We start from the raw sequence: 15,299 nt of genomic DNA, 5'->3' as shown, positions 1-15,299 counted from the left end.
TCCCGATATCGACGGTGACTTCAAAAACGGATCGATGCATGATGAGCAGCCACTGCGAGACATTTTTCCTTTCGATCCTGACTAGAGCTAGCACACACACCGTCCAATAGACACTGGCTGGTATTATCTAAGGTAGAGACAACGGGAGAAGGAAAGGATGGGCAAGGATTGAGGTATAATGTCAACGGGTTTTCCACGAGCCGTATAACGGACAAGGCTGGCGAGGTTGCGTCACAGGATGATCCTGTCGGAGGACACCATTTTTGTTTTTCCATGCTAGTTTTCCCATTGCATGTTGCAGTTCCCGTAAAATGAGTACCATTTTACGGACACAAACTCACACATATATACATGCACGAACACATTGACCCCATAAGCGGGAGGTTATGGGGTGGTGGTGTGGATGGTCGCTTCGAAATAGTCTGTAAAGTATTTTATGGTGAAATGCACGGACGAGAGATGTCGCTCCGATGCCGGACTGGAACGTGGATAACCGACCTTGGCCTGTTCGGTCCAGCGTGGTTGTGTGTATGTGGGTGTGTGTGTACATCGTAGATCGGTATATTTTACTAGTTTATGTTTCTGTGTTTTGTACCAATATGAGCACGTTCCAATGGGAGACAAGTTTTCTCATTAACGATAATAGATAATGCTAACAGGGAGATGCGTTTGGCCAGGCTGCTTTTGGACAAGTTTATTCGAGCGTGGTAGGTTCAGAGCGTTCGGAGGTGAATGAGTGCACGTGAATCATGGGGGAGCTTTACGTACGGTATGTTTAAATTAATCTTTTTAAATACAACGATAAAGTGTGTGACAGCTTGTAGGAACAGCGTACCAATTTATAGAGGGCTAAAGCTAATCGATGATAAGCCATAAGAATCAGTACAGGTAAATCATTCTTTTTAGTTGTGTTTGTATGTTTATAGGTATGTCCTAATAATAGTTAAGCACAGTATTAAGTTACATTTTTTGTAATGACGTGGAAGGAGCTTTGCAAGGATCATATAGCATATTAAAGGAATTGTAGGAAATGTTCCGTAGTATGACGTCGTTCTCTGCCAATGTCCTTTATACGTACAGTCTGTTCCCGAGTTACACGGTTCTCGACTTACGCGGATTCGGATATACGCGGTTTTCTAAATTTGACAGCTTAAATGTCAAATCAGTACAATTTGCTTCAAGTTCGGTATAAATTGCATTTTTACTAACAAATTGAAACCGCTTAAAAGCCAAAAATATTAGAATTTTCTGCACGAATCATATGAAATAAATGATGAAGTGTATAAAAGTATTAATTTAAATCAAAAACTGCGAGTAATAAATAGTATTTTAGTAAAAAAACGTGAAATTCGACTTACGCGGATATTCGAGTTACGCGGATTCGTCGGGAACGCAGAAACCGTGTAACTCGGGAACAGACTGTATATCATATTGAAGATGTGAACGTTACTTGAAACGGTCACCAATGTATTCGGGCATTGTTAAATCTATTTCATGACGGTTATTTCAACTGATTTAACGAATGTAAAGGAGGTATGGATCGTGTTATACATCGTGAAAATCCATTCAAGGTTTTATTTTTGTTCTATGTTGCACTCTTTTTACCTTAACCTGTTAACTACCTTACACATTAAACTTGTTTACTCATCTTTCCATTTGTATCGTATTTAAGTCCTTTCCAAAACCTTGCACCTTGCAGTCCTTGCAAAAACTAAACTATTTTTTTCTTTCACTGAAAGGGAAAGGTTTCACTGGAATGTTCAAACATTTTGACAATTCTACGATCGTAGAAGGCTTTCCGATACGTAACAAGCAGTTAAGATACGAAAGAAGCTTTTTTATACAAGTTATTTGTGAGTTACTACACGTGGTCTTCGCCGTTTTTCAAATCCATATGATAGTGCGAGAGAATGTGCAAACATTTACCCGCTTGCGCTTGGATATAGAAATTTTACAACATGAACAGATGAACAACATGACATTTTTGTAGACAACAGGATATGGATCTTCGCACATCAGGCTCGGTTTAAAATATGTATTGTTTTTCATTTGGACACATAGACACGTGACAGTTATTGTTCAATATTGAGGTGGAATTGATTTGTAATAGATTTCTGGTGTAATTGTAAATGTCAAAAGTCACTCACACACTACTTAAGATAGTTCGTCTGATTAGCAATATCCAGACATATTTTCAATAGTAATATACAGCATAAAGGAATATGAACTATAAAATTTCAAATCTTATGCTATATCGATCTCTGTTGCTGATTCTCTCAACAATTTATGATTCATATTGATTTCTCATAACTTTTGCACTCATTCCATCAGCACTACCACGACCACATATGAACTATTTGCCGGCATCAGAAAAAGGGGTTCACAAAATGTTCCAGCAAAATTAATTTGCATACTTTTATCGCTTTTACCATCGGTTACCGGTGCACCCCTCACGACGCAGAAATAAGTGCAGTGTGCACAAAAATATACATATAATTCCCTTCGCACCGACATACCGACATTGCCTCACAGTGGATCGCACTGGTTGCAAACGCAGTTGAGCAGTAGTTTCACTTCAGCTGTGCGCCCTACTGGCTAGAGCTAGCTCGTTTGGCTGGGGGCCAATATGGACCGCAACGCAAGTTCAAGGATGCAGCGCTTCTGCTGATTCAAGGATGGTGTGGCAGTCTCGCGGAGAAGTGACTACAGAAGCAACAGCAGCAACCGTACCATCAAACCAAAAGCTTCTACACTTCTATCAGTGTTTCTCAGTGCCAAACGTAATTGTTTTGCTTTGCACGAACACTTTGCACCCTCTGGGCAGAGATGTAAAAAGCAAAATCCAATTTAAATCCCTCTTCGTACTGTATGGATCTGCGCCATCGCCCATATCGTGCCTTATAATTATTGGAAAGCGAGATTTTAAGTGCACACATTTGTGCGGTAACGGGTGAAAATATGCAACTTCTAGATCAAAAGAACTTCGTTGCGGATACGATTTGCTAAAGGCATGTCGACAAATGCAACTACTTCCAATTAGTACAAATTAAAAAAATAATGAGGAAAAGACAGATAATTTACAAAAAAGGTATTAGTTTTTTTCCGTTGTACCGATCTGTCTATTCCACTGCTTACGTGTTGGTTTCTTGGTACACCATTGTTTATAACCCACAAGTGAACCATTCATTAAAAATTTAAATTGTTTTGTGTTACTATTTTAAAGCGAGCTGCTACAGCCAACAGGACACGATTCCCTTCCATGAAAAGCTCCCCTAAAATTCCGTGGAACTTTCTGGAGAAAAGGAAAGAAACATATTCTTCAGTACGAGTGCATGCTTTTATCCCCTCACTCGCGTTTTTCTCTTTCCGCTTCACAAATTACTAGCACAAACAGTACAAAACGTATTCATGGCCTGCAAGAACTGACCACAAAACAGGACAAATGAATCACGTAGAGGAAAAGTCCCTATTCCCATCCCACATTCTACAAATAGCATGATCGAAGAAAATTGACTCAAAGTAATCAATCCCCCATTACTGTATCAGGTTCAACGATATCCCTCATTTCCGTCCTTCTTCCTTGTTTTCGTTTTCTTATTCAATCCGATTATTTAATGGGTTTGAACATGGGTGTATCAGCGTGTGCGTATGTATGTGTGTACAATCGACTCGAGTCTCCAGTTCGCTAGGATAGGAAAGACGGGAAAGCAAGCTGCTCCTATAAATAAACCTCCCATTATTGTCCAGCTACGGGAGCAAGCGGGGTGGTTGGGACTGAAGTGGGCTCCAGTTCTCCAGCCGTGGGGCCAGAAGGATTAAATCCGATATTTCGTTCGAGCGCGCTCATGTGTATGTGTGACCGACTGCGTGGGAACGGGAATTTTTTGTTTGATTTGGTTTGGGAAGGAGGGGAGTGGGGGGGGGATGTGGGTAGCCAACCATTGCTGGGCTGGGAAAGCGAACGGTTCAAATCAGCTGAACGATGCGATGAATTAGTGCCATAAATAAAATAAGGACACGTCCTTCAAGAATACTCCGCCTCCTTACGGGTTCCACCACCGGCTAGGACAAAAAATGAGGTTGTGAATTATAGTCCTCTACGTTTCTACTGTTTTCCTCCAGTTGGTTCTCTCTTTCTCTCTTTGTTTTCTCCCGAGAAGGAAAAGTGGAAAGCGAATGAAAGAAAGTAGGAAAGCTTTCAGGGAATTTCTATCTCACATTTTCAATTCGGGCGACGGTCTATGCAATAACACGATAGCGATGGAAAGATTTCAGCTTTGGGGAACAATTATTTTCCACTTTCTGGCACTATTACAAACAAAAGGGTGAATAAAAATTACAAAACAGTCTCCCACCCAGTCGCTAATGGCAAACCGATTGGCTGGAACAAGTCCACAGCAACTAGTCCACAGCAACACCATGCCCACTGGGGTAAACATTCTGATTCGTTTCCTTCGCATATCTTTCCTCATCTTGTTGGGACGGGATAAAATTTCACTGGACTCGCGTTTCAATGTTCAAATTAGCATCTGACCTCACGCGGGTCCCGATCTTGGGCAGTATTCGGGGCACATCAAGGACTATTGGTCCACGCAAGCAGGAACCGCTTTGGGGGAAACAGTTTTATCCCGACTGCACACAACACATCCCCGTTGCGCGTTGTTGAATGGTCGACACCAAAGGGGCAGTTGGCAGGGAACAGGGCAGCTTTTATGGCTCATTAAAGTAATTGGATCAGCCTGCGTTTGACCTACATCACTTTTACGAGCCATATATTTGTACTCCCGTACCCCGAACATGGGAGCGGCAGTTGCTATGATTGAGTGGTGAATGCACCCGGAAAAGGGCTACAGCCACAAGCGAAATTCCCGGTTTAGCCAACGGTGACAGGTGCTATTGATGAGTTTGGCGATGTTTCGTTTAATGTCGATTTTCTGCCCCCTTCTTCGCCAACCGCTTGTGATGAATATGTGGGGTAACTTTGTTAGAATTTCAGTCTGCGCTGATGAGCCTAGCCGTTTTGCTACCGAATATGGTCAAACATTTTATTGGCCACTAACAGAGTGAAGTGAGAGTGAAGGCAAAGGGAAGGAGCAGTACATAAAACAATTTATTATTATGACCGGTTCCTGGCAAACAAGGGAGCAGTATAAGAATGTCATAAACAAATGATAATCATTCCGGCTGGTGTAATTGAATCTTTTTTTTTTGCCATTTGTGCATGAAAATGTGGATGAATTATGATTGCAATAGCTTTAAACGAATCATTTTGTTGGTAAGATGTGCGTTTACTACGAATTAGGATGGCAGCATCTCGTGCAACTTTCACTCACGAAACAGTGTGAAAAACCACTTGTTGCTTCAGTATTTGTAAGGTTACCTTATTTTCTTGTTTCTCCTGCAATGCCTCTGTGTTTGTGTTGGGTATTGGTGGACACTACACCCAAAATCGAATTTTCTCGAAAGCTGCACGCAAGACAATAGCAAAAGCGAGTTTTCATTCGATCTACCACGGTACGATACCGTCGCTAGCCCAATCAATAATAGCCACACGGGTGCCATCGCTTGCTAAGCCCTTGGCCATGAAATTCAAACTTTCCATCCATCATCAACGCTGTTTCCATGTATTGGTGAAGGAAGACGATTTGTGCTCTCTGCTTCTCTCCCTCTCTCGCTCTCTCTCTCTCTCTGTAGCTCGCTCTCTCTCTCTCTCCCTCTCTCCATCCACTTGTAAATGTGCGCTCATAAATATAACAAGTCGCTCTCAATGTGCTCTCAAGCCGTGATGGAAAGTGTCGTCGTGATTACTTCCCAATTTTACGTACGCGAGGGAAAAAAACTACCCGCAGAGATAATACGAAAAAGGAAAGAGACCGGTTTTAAGCTGAACAGCTGTTTTTGGGAAAAGCACTCTTATTACTCACGGTAGACTATGTTGCTGCAAATGGTTCCCTCTTTGATTCTCTAGCGTCATTCGCTAGCGGCGACATTCACGCAGCTTTTGCTCTCTCATGTTGCACGCAGCTCTCTCTATTTATTTGCAAATTTCAAGCAAAAAGTAAAACTGGTTTCGCAATCCATACCATAATTGCTTCTTGATATTGGTAATGTAACATTTGTTTTATGTTTGCATTATTAAAATAATAAGGTTTCACGTACATTAGGGTTGTATTGGGTTTTATAGTTAATGAAATTCAATATTAATAGGATCCCTCACAAGGTATATTCCATTAAGTTTATAATAAATGAAAAAAGCTTCAAAAGTATAGAGCAAGCAAAGGAAATGGAACGATAAGAAGAAGAAAAAAACTTGCATCAACTCAATCTGGTTTCAATTTCACGTTTCGTTGCATTCACGAAGGACTTATTTTTCTAGCAACGAATGATTCTTTTGCTCGTTCGTTAAAGTTTCTTCCCATCGCAACCAATAAAACAAAGTGCAGCAGAAACAGCACGAAAAGAAACATACAAACAAATACATAAACCAAAACACTTGTCATTTTATCAAGGTTTCGCTCTGCACCGGAAGCTCCGCAAGACCGGGTGCGGCGAGGTACCGAGTTACTGTCAAATCAAATCAAGAACAGCAATACGCGGCACCAGAACAGCGCGTCTGGCACACGCCACACAACGACGGCTCTTGGAGATGGGTCATTTTGTTACGTTGTTTTACACCCGCCTGCCTGCGTGTTTTCCGTCCTTTGGGAAGGGCTGGTTTGCCAGATTTGTTTCGTAAAGTAGATTTGGCTACGGTCAGGGTAAGATCGTGTCATACGGGGAAAGTGTACCCCAATTTCCCCCCCTCTCTCTCTCTAGCACGATATGACATGATAGCTGAACCACGTGTTTTTATGGACCGTCCATGTGGGAGAGGTAGAAGTGAAAAAAAATTGTTATTGAACCGTTCGAGTGTAAACGAACGCAAGCGAAGTGAAACCAAACGGTAGCAAGGGGCTCGAAAGCGTGGTCTTATGGCGAACGGAGGTGGTAGCTATTTTAATTCTATTTTGGTATATGAAGAAGTATTTTTTTCCCATACTTATTTTGATGCGATATCCAACTGTGACCTTTTTCAAATGTGGGGGTTACTGGAACGAACGTATGGTAAATTAACCTGTACACATGGAAGTTTATACTCCAGCAGTGTATGAAGTTTACCACTGTTTTTTTCAAATGTTTTACAGGTATAATTAATTTGAGAGAGGGTTTGAAAAGAAAATGATGTGGTTCGTTTGGATTATTTTTTTTACGTTTGTTTTTTTTACTGCTACATTTAATTGTTTTTATAGTTTTATATAGGCGTGTGCCTTTTGGTGTGTTTGATTCTTTATAGCCAAACACTACTACTACTTTTAATGATTTTTTCTGTTTTTTTTTAAAGTAATACTCGTTTTATTTGTTCCAGATAAGACGAAGATTTTTATTTATCAAAACGATTATAGAAGCATTATTGTCTCCATGGTTTTCAAAGCATCAAAGGCTCCAAATCGTGTATTAATTCATAAGTATTTTATTTTAAGTTTAAATGGTATTTTACCGTTCAAAATAATGTCGATAAAATTGCAACAAAGCTAGTCTTTCTACTACTGAGTGCTTGAATAAACGTTTACTCATTCAGCCCACCTCCAACCGTACCATAAATTACTTGCAAACCTGCTTGTAATGATTAAAAACAACTTCCGATGGATCGTAGCGATGTTAGTACAAAAACGCCCAAACGCATTACACAAACTACCAGCGTGTCCTAGAAAGTCAAACGGCGGCGTTCTCATTAGCACCGAATCGATAAACTTTACCACCGAAACCGATCGACAGTGGTTTGCCATTGGAACGGAAGGCAACCAAACCCTAAACAGTAGCCCAGGTGCAGCACGGTTCCCAAGCGAGCGCACATCCGCGGTCGGTAATTTTCGTTTCGCTTCGATTGATTTATTGACACGTACGCTGCGATGCGCATGCAAAGGCCCATCTGCGAGTGGTTCCCGCACGATTTTTCCTTGTTGCACAGAGCCGGAGCGTGTGTGAGTAACTGTGTATGTTTTTTTGCTATCCCAAAACCAGTAACAACAGAAACAAGTACGGCAGGCTGTTTGATGGCCATCATCGATTGACTCGCCTCGCTCTGTAGAGTAAATGATGGGAAAAGCGCAAGAAGAAGAAACAAAAAATCCAACTACAACATAAACACGCCACCAGGCGTCTCCACCTAGCCGATGGGAGCATGACAGCGATGGTAGGAAAACATTCATAAAAAACCTTTCCAACTTCATCTGACGAATCCAACATGCGATACAAAAATGCGGGCAGAGCGGAAAGGAGCGGAACAGTGAAACCAACCACTCCTCGTAACCAGAAGTGAATGATGCGGAAACGATCGACGGTGGAAAAGTTTGTCATGTCCAATTTTTCCTCCAGTCGCTGGGCAGAAAGTAGCAGGAAAACCGGCTTTTGGCAGGAGAACCGTTCATCAACGGCACGAGAAAGGTGCAGAGGAAAAAGGAAACAGCTGGACGCACGGAAGTGGTGCGGTTGGAGGATTGGGTGTGTTGAATTAATTTACAATTTGTTGTTATGACAGTATTAAAAAAACGAAACGGTGAGGTCTCAGCGTCCACGGCACGCGGCGTAATCAGCGTTTCAGGACCGTTTGCTAGAGCTGGTGCTGTCTCCAATTGGACAAAATGAAACGACGATGACACCCATTGAAACCGCACACAAATTAGCTCGCCACGTGGAAAGCGGAAAGCAGTGTGGACCGGTGTGGACAGTCGGTGGATGGGCGCGCTTGTGTACAGAAGAAATTAAACCAAACGGAAAGAAAATGAGAGCAAACGTTTTCCGAACGCAGCGTTCAGGTTGACCAACCGAAGTGTAAATTATTGGAAAAAGGGCGCCAGCGAACCGAGCGAACCGAACGGCGTCATTCGCCTCTTGCCGTTGTTGGCTGTCCGAAACGATCTTCGGTACACATTTCTTCGTCTCCCTTGATGGCCAAACCACGTCGTCGATGGGCAAATCGTTGGTATGGCAATACCTTCCCTGTATAACCTGCTTGGATAGAAGACACACAGCCACACACACTGGCACATCTTTCGTATGCAATCATGTAAAAAAACACTCTCCACTGTAGTGATGAAGATTGGTGAAGGTTCACCCACTCCTCAATCCTCTCTTTTCCCACCACGTGCTGTGTTTAGTTGTGTACCGCTTGTTCGCACGAGGTGCCCTGTATTGACGGCTCGTAACGGATCATCGTAACGGCGGTATCTGCAATCTGCCCAGCTGCACAGCGTGAGTTCTAAACCAACAAGGGAGAACGGGGCCGTACAAAGACTCGGCCATCAGCAGCTGTACGGCAGAGTGGCGGACGTTGGGACCGGGTGGGCCAAGGTGTGTGTACCAAGTCACGTAAAGAAAGAAACGTAAATCCAAAACGCAATCCCTCGGGAAAAGCCACTAAAATCTTGAACCGGTAAATATTTACACCAAGCTTAATTACGATCACAACGGGAGGGCATGCCTTTGCCATGTGGCTGCGTCGTGTGCGTGTGTGTATACGGGTTTCCCTTCAAATGCGTTTGGAAGTGTAAAAAAAAACAGGGGGTTAACTGGTGCGTGTCCCAGAGGGGCAGTGTGCAAACCAAGCGAACTGTTGCTTGCGGTTGAAATTGAAACTTAAATGAATCGTTTAGAGGTGGTGCCTTTGACGCGGTTTTTTGTTTTCGTTGGTTTAATGTTTCAATTAAGGTGCATCCTTTCAATTTCTATTTATTAACTGACTGGGGTAGACAATCACAATAATTAAAGTAATGATATGTATTATTATTTCATTGAACGATACATTAAATTATTCGCGTCTGTTATTGGCCAGTTCAAAAGGCAAGTTCATTTTGTTTGGCCAAATAAAACAATAATAATAAAATGTAATATACAAATCAGTATAAAGTAACGTGTATTTTGTCCACTCAGTGCTATAAAACGACAAATTTATGTACAAATTACATTTGATTTCAATTGCAATTTAATTTCTTAGATTTCAATCAATTATAATTCTGTTTTCCTAAGATTCGATTGCGCCTGAGTATAAAAATTACGTTTCCTAAAATATGTATTGTTATCTTCACAGCAAACAGCACAGTCACCAATAATCTGGTCACTTCACATACGCGTACCCTACCCCGTACCCTATATAAGTGGCTTGCCCTTATTATCATCGCGTCAGACTCATTCGCTCATTTACGAGTTCTTATTTATAACCTAAAATTTCGAAAGTCCCTTAATCCTGTCATTGCTAGCACAATGCTACCGATTAGGTGTGAGATTGCTCGAAGTGAGAAAACACAACCTCACTGATGAAACGGTACGGTAGTCGGATAGGGATTGGACTGGGTGGGAAATGCGTCAGTGAACCAACGCCGACCTACGATGGCTTCGTGACGGCGAATCAGACGATCGTCTGCTTTGTGTTTGACGGAGCTAACGATTTAATTAGCATCGTCGTGATTTTATTAATACTTGTTTTCGCCACCCTTACACGCCACCCGTCTAGCAGCATCACTACCAGGAATGCAGGTACATACATCGCAGTGCAGTTTTTTGGCTGCGTTAGCGTGAATCATGTGTTGACACTATGATTAATGATGGTACAAAATACGTCGAAAATACCCAATCCCTAACAATAATAGGTAACATAATGCAGATAGGAAAGAAATAATATGATGACAGATGACGCTGAAAACGACCAGCAAAAGGGTATTGTTTGACTACTGAATGACAACTGCTTTATGTGGTCATAGATTAAAATCTGGCCAGAAATGTGAACTTGAAATATAAATGGGTATGAACCCATTTTTTCTATGTATGGATAGATATATATTGTTAATTGTATATTGTAATGAAGAAAAAAGGAGATTAAGCTAGTTATAATAAAATAATTTGGTTGTTTTTTTTTCCTATTAATAATCAAATGGCCATTGGCGAATGTTTTTATTATATTTTTACAATATAATTTCTTGAAACAGTGAGCAAGAAGCGTTGTAAAAGTGGTAATCCATATTTAAAATACTACTCAAAGTTAACATTGCCGGGACGGGCATTATGCAACACACACTCGAAAAGGGCTGTAGCTCGATAGGCAACACACACGCACATTCACGCATGATAGTTGACTTTCAATTGATCACCGCTTTGAAAAGTCAGTTGATGGTCGATTGCTATCAATCGTTGCCGCTCCTCCCACGTAGGTACGTTGTTAGCGAAGGCATGGGAAATGTGATCGAGTTGCGTATGGTGAGTGCAAACTATGCTTGCATGAGTGCTCCGCACCGGCTGGCTGATTGGAAAATCAATACCGAAACGTCGATTCCACGACTCCCATTAGTCTATTGGACGGGATGCTATTTCACCGCCGAAGGCTCCGTCAGTACCAAGGGGATAGTTTTAACGAGCTGTAAAGTAAAACTGTGCACTACAATTTTTAATGGTTGTAACGTCCTGCTCTTTTAAGCCTTGCCGCGGCGTTTCACAAAAAATGGTCTAACGTTTTTTGTTTGGTTTTACTTTTCCATCACATAACCATAGGTTAACAATTCACAAGAAGAAGAAATCGAAGCATTTCACCTTCAATAGCAATGCTGCAAAACCTTTAAGATGCTTTCACAATTCAACTACAGCCAATCTCATCAGCAATGCAGTACAGTGAGTTAGTAACTGCCAATTTGTTCTTAATAACGCTTCAATAACAATATCGTTTCACTAACACAGGACCGCTAGAAACGAACGCCACCATTGAACGCCGGCAACTGGTTCGCTTTCCACGCGGAACGAGGCCATTGGCAATGAGTGCCAGGGCATCCTAACGAAAGGCAGAACAAACAGTACAACAGTACCGAGCACCTGGGCCTTGCACGGCACGACAACCGCACACCGCCCGGGCCGATGAATTTGTACTAAAATATTCATACACTGATTGATTTATGCTCATTGCAGTGCGCACCGACCGGTCGCATTCGGAGGTTTCCATTGCCAACCCATGTGCGTCTTTACCGTTGGCAACGTTTTGAGTGCCGGGAAGACGATTCCCGCTTGCAGACGGTTACTAGCCACCAGCTTTCACATTTATTCTTCGTAGCATCTTATGCTCACTCTGTTCGCTCCGCTCTTTCCCTGTCCGGGTCGCTTCTTTTGCACGGATGAAGCATTACTGTTTTGCTGTATGAGATGATATGGAACGGCGTGACGGTTCGAAGACGGTTGCATTCCCAGCCGGGGAAAACTTTTGTAATTCGTTACGTTCCAACGGCTAGCAATCAGATCGCAGTGCAGCCAGTATCGCCGGATAGTTTTCCTTTGGTGGGGTGAAAATGCTTCTCCTTCCTTCGACAATCAATCATCGATCAACGGTTCGAGCGGGAGACCGGTTCGGCCGTAACATCATATCAGATCGCATTACTGTGAATTATTAACACACCCCGACCGATGTGTCGATTGCTTGCAGCGAGCAGAAACGGGCAGAACCGGCGGCCGCCACTACCGAGATATTACTTTAAATTATTCAAACTGAAACTACACCTTTAAAGCAGCGCATCGTGTAACGTGCAGCTGGGATTTGGTCGAGTTCGTTCGATTCAATTATTGGCACTGCACCATTCGGGATGGACAAACGCTTCGGGTTTGATCTGGATCACTGGAATCATCGGGTGGGCCCATTTTCCATGTCGTCGTTTCGGGCGCATTGTTTTGTGCTGTTTCGTGCGTCCCAGTCGGTTGAAGTTCCGCGGGGCTTTACAATTTTCGTGCCCAGAGCTGGCTGGAATTGATGGGATTTTTAATCTCTTCACAAGCTTCGCTTCATTTGTCCGATGTGGCAAGGGTTGCACTTGCTCCAACATAACACAACCGGCTTAACGGTGGTGTTCTGTTGGTGGTTGTTGTTTATTGGAACGATACCGCTTTTTGGCGATTCCTGTGCGGTTACTTTACGGCACATGTTATGCACTACCAACAATGGGGCTGTGCAGTGTGTAGCACATTGTGGCCTGCCTCGTGTACTAGAGGCATTATGAGCTTTGGGTTTATCATTCGCTATTTTACTCTGTTTCATAGATAAATGTGTATTAAAGTAAGGTATGCAAACATATTTGTATAGGAATTTGTAACAGTGAATTTGCCATTTTTTGTATATGATTTTGTCACAAACATCACATTCTTCACATGCCAGCAAACACATTCAACGTTCCCCCGTCCAGCCGTCGTCGTGGATCATTGTACGACCGAGTGCGCATCCGGGCCGGTTTCGGTATTTTCTCCTCCGAGATGCGGAAACACTTCCACAGACAGTACCGAATCTCGAGCGAGTCAAAGAAGAGCCTACGCTCGTACCAGGACACGTGGTGCGGCGCGTATCGATAGCGCTCCCGCAGCGGCGGATTAAGACTCGGAGCGTGGTCGAAACGATTGTGTAGGACCTGCGTAATGTACGCGTTCATCGATCCCGACCGATGGATCCAATTGATCAGTGTCATCACCGCCATTATCGTGGTGTGAATTCGATTGTTGTGCTGTTGCTGCTGCTGATCAGCGAGCATCGACGAATCGGGATCGGTAGGATAGTTGAGAAACATTTTCTGAACCTTCAGCAGCAAACAGCTGACAGCGGACGCAGTGAATCCACTCGGTGCCTCGACGAGCAGCGTGCAGAGCAGCTGGTAGAACACCTCCACGTTCATCTTCCGTTGGCTGTGGCGCTCTATCGCCTGCAGCAGGGCTTGCTCCAGATGGACGCGTTGCTCGACGAGCAGCTCCTGCAGCGGGGCGAAATCGGTCGCCAGCACAATTTCGTAGTACGTGTCCATGTGAAAGATGGTGGGCGACTGGAACTGGTTCGGGTTGTGCTGTCCCCGTTCGAGCAGCTTCGTCAGCACCTTGCAGGCCAGAATGGAGCGTGTCGGGTCTTTGGAAGCGATGCATCGTAGCAGGTACTCCACGATGAACGTGCTCACCTGGGCCGTATGCATTCGATTGCGCGGGTCGTACACAGTCATTGTGGAGGCGGCATGCTCCACCGTGGAACCGAACTCGATCCGCGCCTCGTCCGACATGTCGGTGTCGAACACGAGCGGCAGCATCATGACGAAGAATGAGTACAGATCGCCAATGGAGAGGCGGGGTATGAGGTTCTTCAAACACTTCTCGAAACCACGCCGTAGCTCGTAGATCTGGTTGCGGCTGGTACCGATCATGACGCTGCTGTGGTAGAAGCGCACCAGCTTGGACAGCTCGGAGTATTCCATCAGATCCCAGCGCTGCGACACGATCACAATCTGCAGCACGGACAGCATGTGCCGTACCTGGCCGATGTCCGAGAGCGCCAGGAAGCGTTCGATCCGATCGATCAGCTTCGACAGCAGCGGGGCCGATGGCGAACGACACTCGAGCACGAACATCAATATCTCTACGCAGATAAACTCCACCTGCCAGAGGTTTTCCGTCTGCAGAAACTTCAGCGTCGTGTCGATCACCTCGTCCAGCATCTCCGGCACGAGCAGATCGATGGCTGCCTGGAAGAGCACCTTCGCGTCAGCAAATGGCTCCTGGCGGAACCGTTTCAACGGGCTCGGTCGTAACCGCAGATGGGCCACATAGTTCTGCACCAAAATGAGCGAGCACTCGAGAATGGCATCCCGTTCTGGTATGTACTGGACGATGTGGCGCTGAGACCGGGTGACGATTTGCCGTAGAATCTGCCGTTGGAGAAAGAGGTGCAAGAGGGTGCATGACGAAATAAAAAAGCGGTTGCTTTCTGGTCTTCTGTCGCCCTACCTTCAACGCTCTCGCTTCTTGGATGTTGGGCGAGCGAATAGTTGGGTCCAAAAATACTCCACAGGACGTTTTAAGCTGATCCACGAGTAGGCGCGTTTTGGCGGAGGTTAACTTTTTCCGCGAAAACAATGCCGAAAGTCTTCCCATCCTCGACCAACACCGATACCAGATGCATTTCGCACACGTGTGTACGCTGCAAAGTACGCGTGTGTTTCTGTGTTTGTTTGTCTGCCCGAGACAAGCATCTAAATATAGCCTACTTATCTGAGGGTTCAGCTTCCAAAACAACGAAGGTAACAAACCGTTCGCTAAGTGTGCTTTGGGGCAAAAATGTTTTCTTGAGCTTCTGAATTTAAAACGTTTGGCTCTGTAAGTGTCTGTGTGTGTGTTTTGTGTGTTGGCTCGTGTATTCTACCATACCTAAAAAACAATTTCGTCTGTTTGAGTTATTCTGCCGGAAAGAATGCCTGCCATTGTGC

General features: G+C 43.9%; 2 protein-coding genes across 2 annotated transcripts in view; both read right to left on the bottom strand.

The window, feature by feature from the left end:
- The window catches only part of LOC120893206 (pseudouridine-metabolizing bifunctional protein C1861.05), a 183,843-nt gene that overhangs the window by 24,119 nt on the left and 144,425 nt on the right, over window positions 1-15,299 (bottom strand). The window lies entirely within an intron of this gene.
- On the bottom strand, window positions 11,694-15,051 carry LOC120893208. The gene is made up of 2 exons (XM_040294962.1): window positions 14,821-15,051; window positions 11,694-14,741 (listed from the first exon to the last, which is right to left on the bottom strand). Exons 1-2 carry the CDS (start codon window positions 14,965-14,967, stop codon window positions 13,209-13,211), a joined length of 1,680 nt encoding a protein of 559 aa, XP_040150896.1. The 5' UTR covers window positions 14,968-15,051; the 3' UTR covers window positions 11,694-13,208.

Source organism: Anopheles arabiensis, chromosome 2 (assembly GCF_016920715.1).
Source record: "Anopheles arabiensis isolate DONGOLA chromosome 2, AaraD3, whole genome shotgun sequence".
NCBI classification, from domain to species: domain Eukaryota; kingdom Metazoa; phylum Arthropoda; class Insecta; order Diptera; family Culicidae; genus Anopheles; species Anopheles arabiensis.
The sequence above is the reverse complement of the archived record's forward strand: the minus strand, read 5'-3'. Positions and strand labels throughout refer to the sequence as shown.

Coding starts and splice junctions, on each gene's coding strand:
- LOC120893208 (XM_040294962.1), bottom strand. CDS start 14,967: ATGGGAAGACTTTCGGCATTGTTTTCGCGGAAAAAGTTAACCTCCGCC. Junction 14,742..14,820: donor AAGAAGCGAGAGCGTTGAAG/GTAGGGCGACAG, acceptor CTCCAACGGCAG/ATTCTACGGCAAATCGTCAC.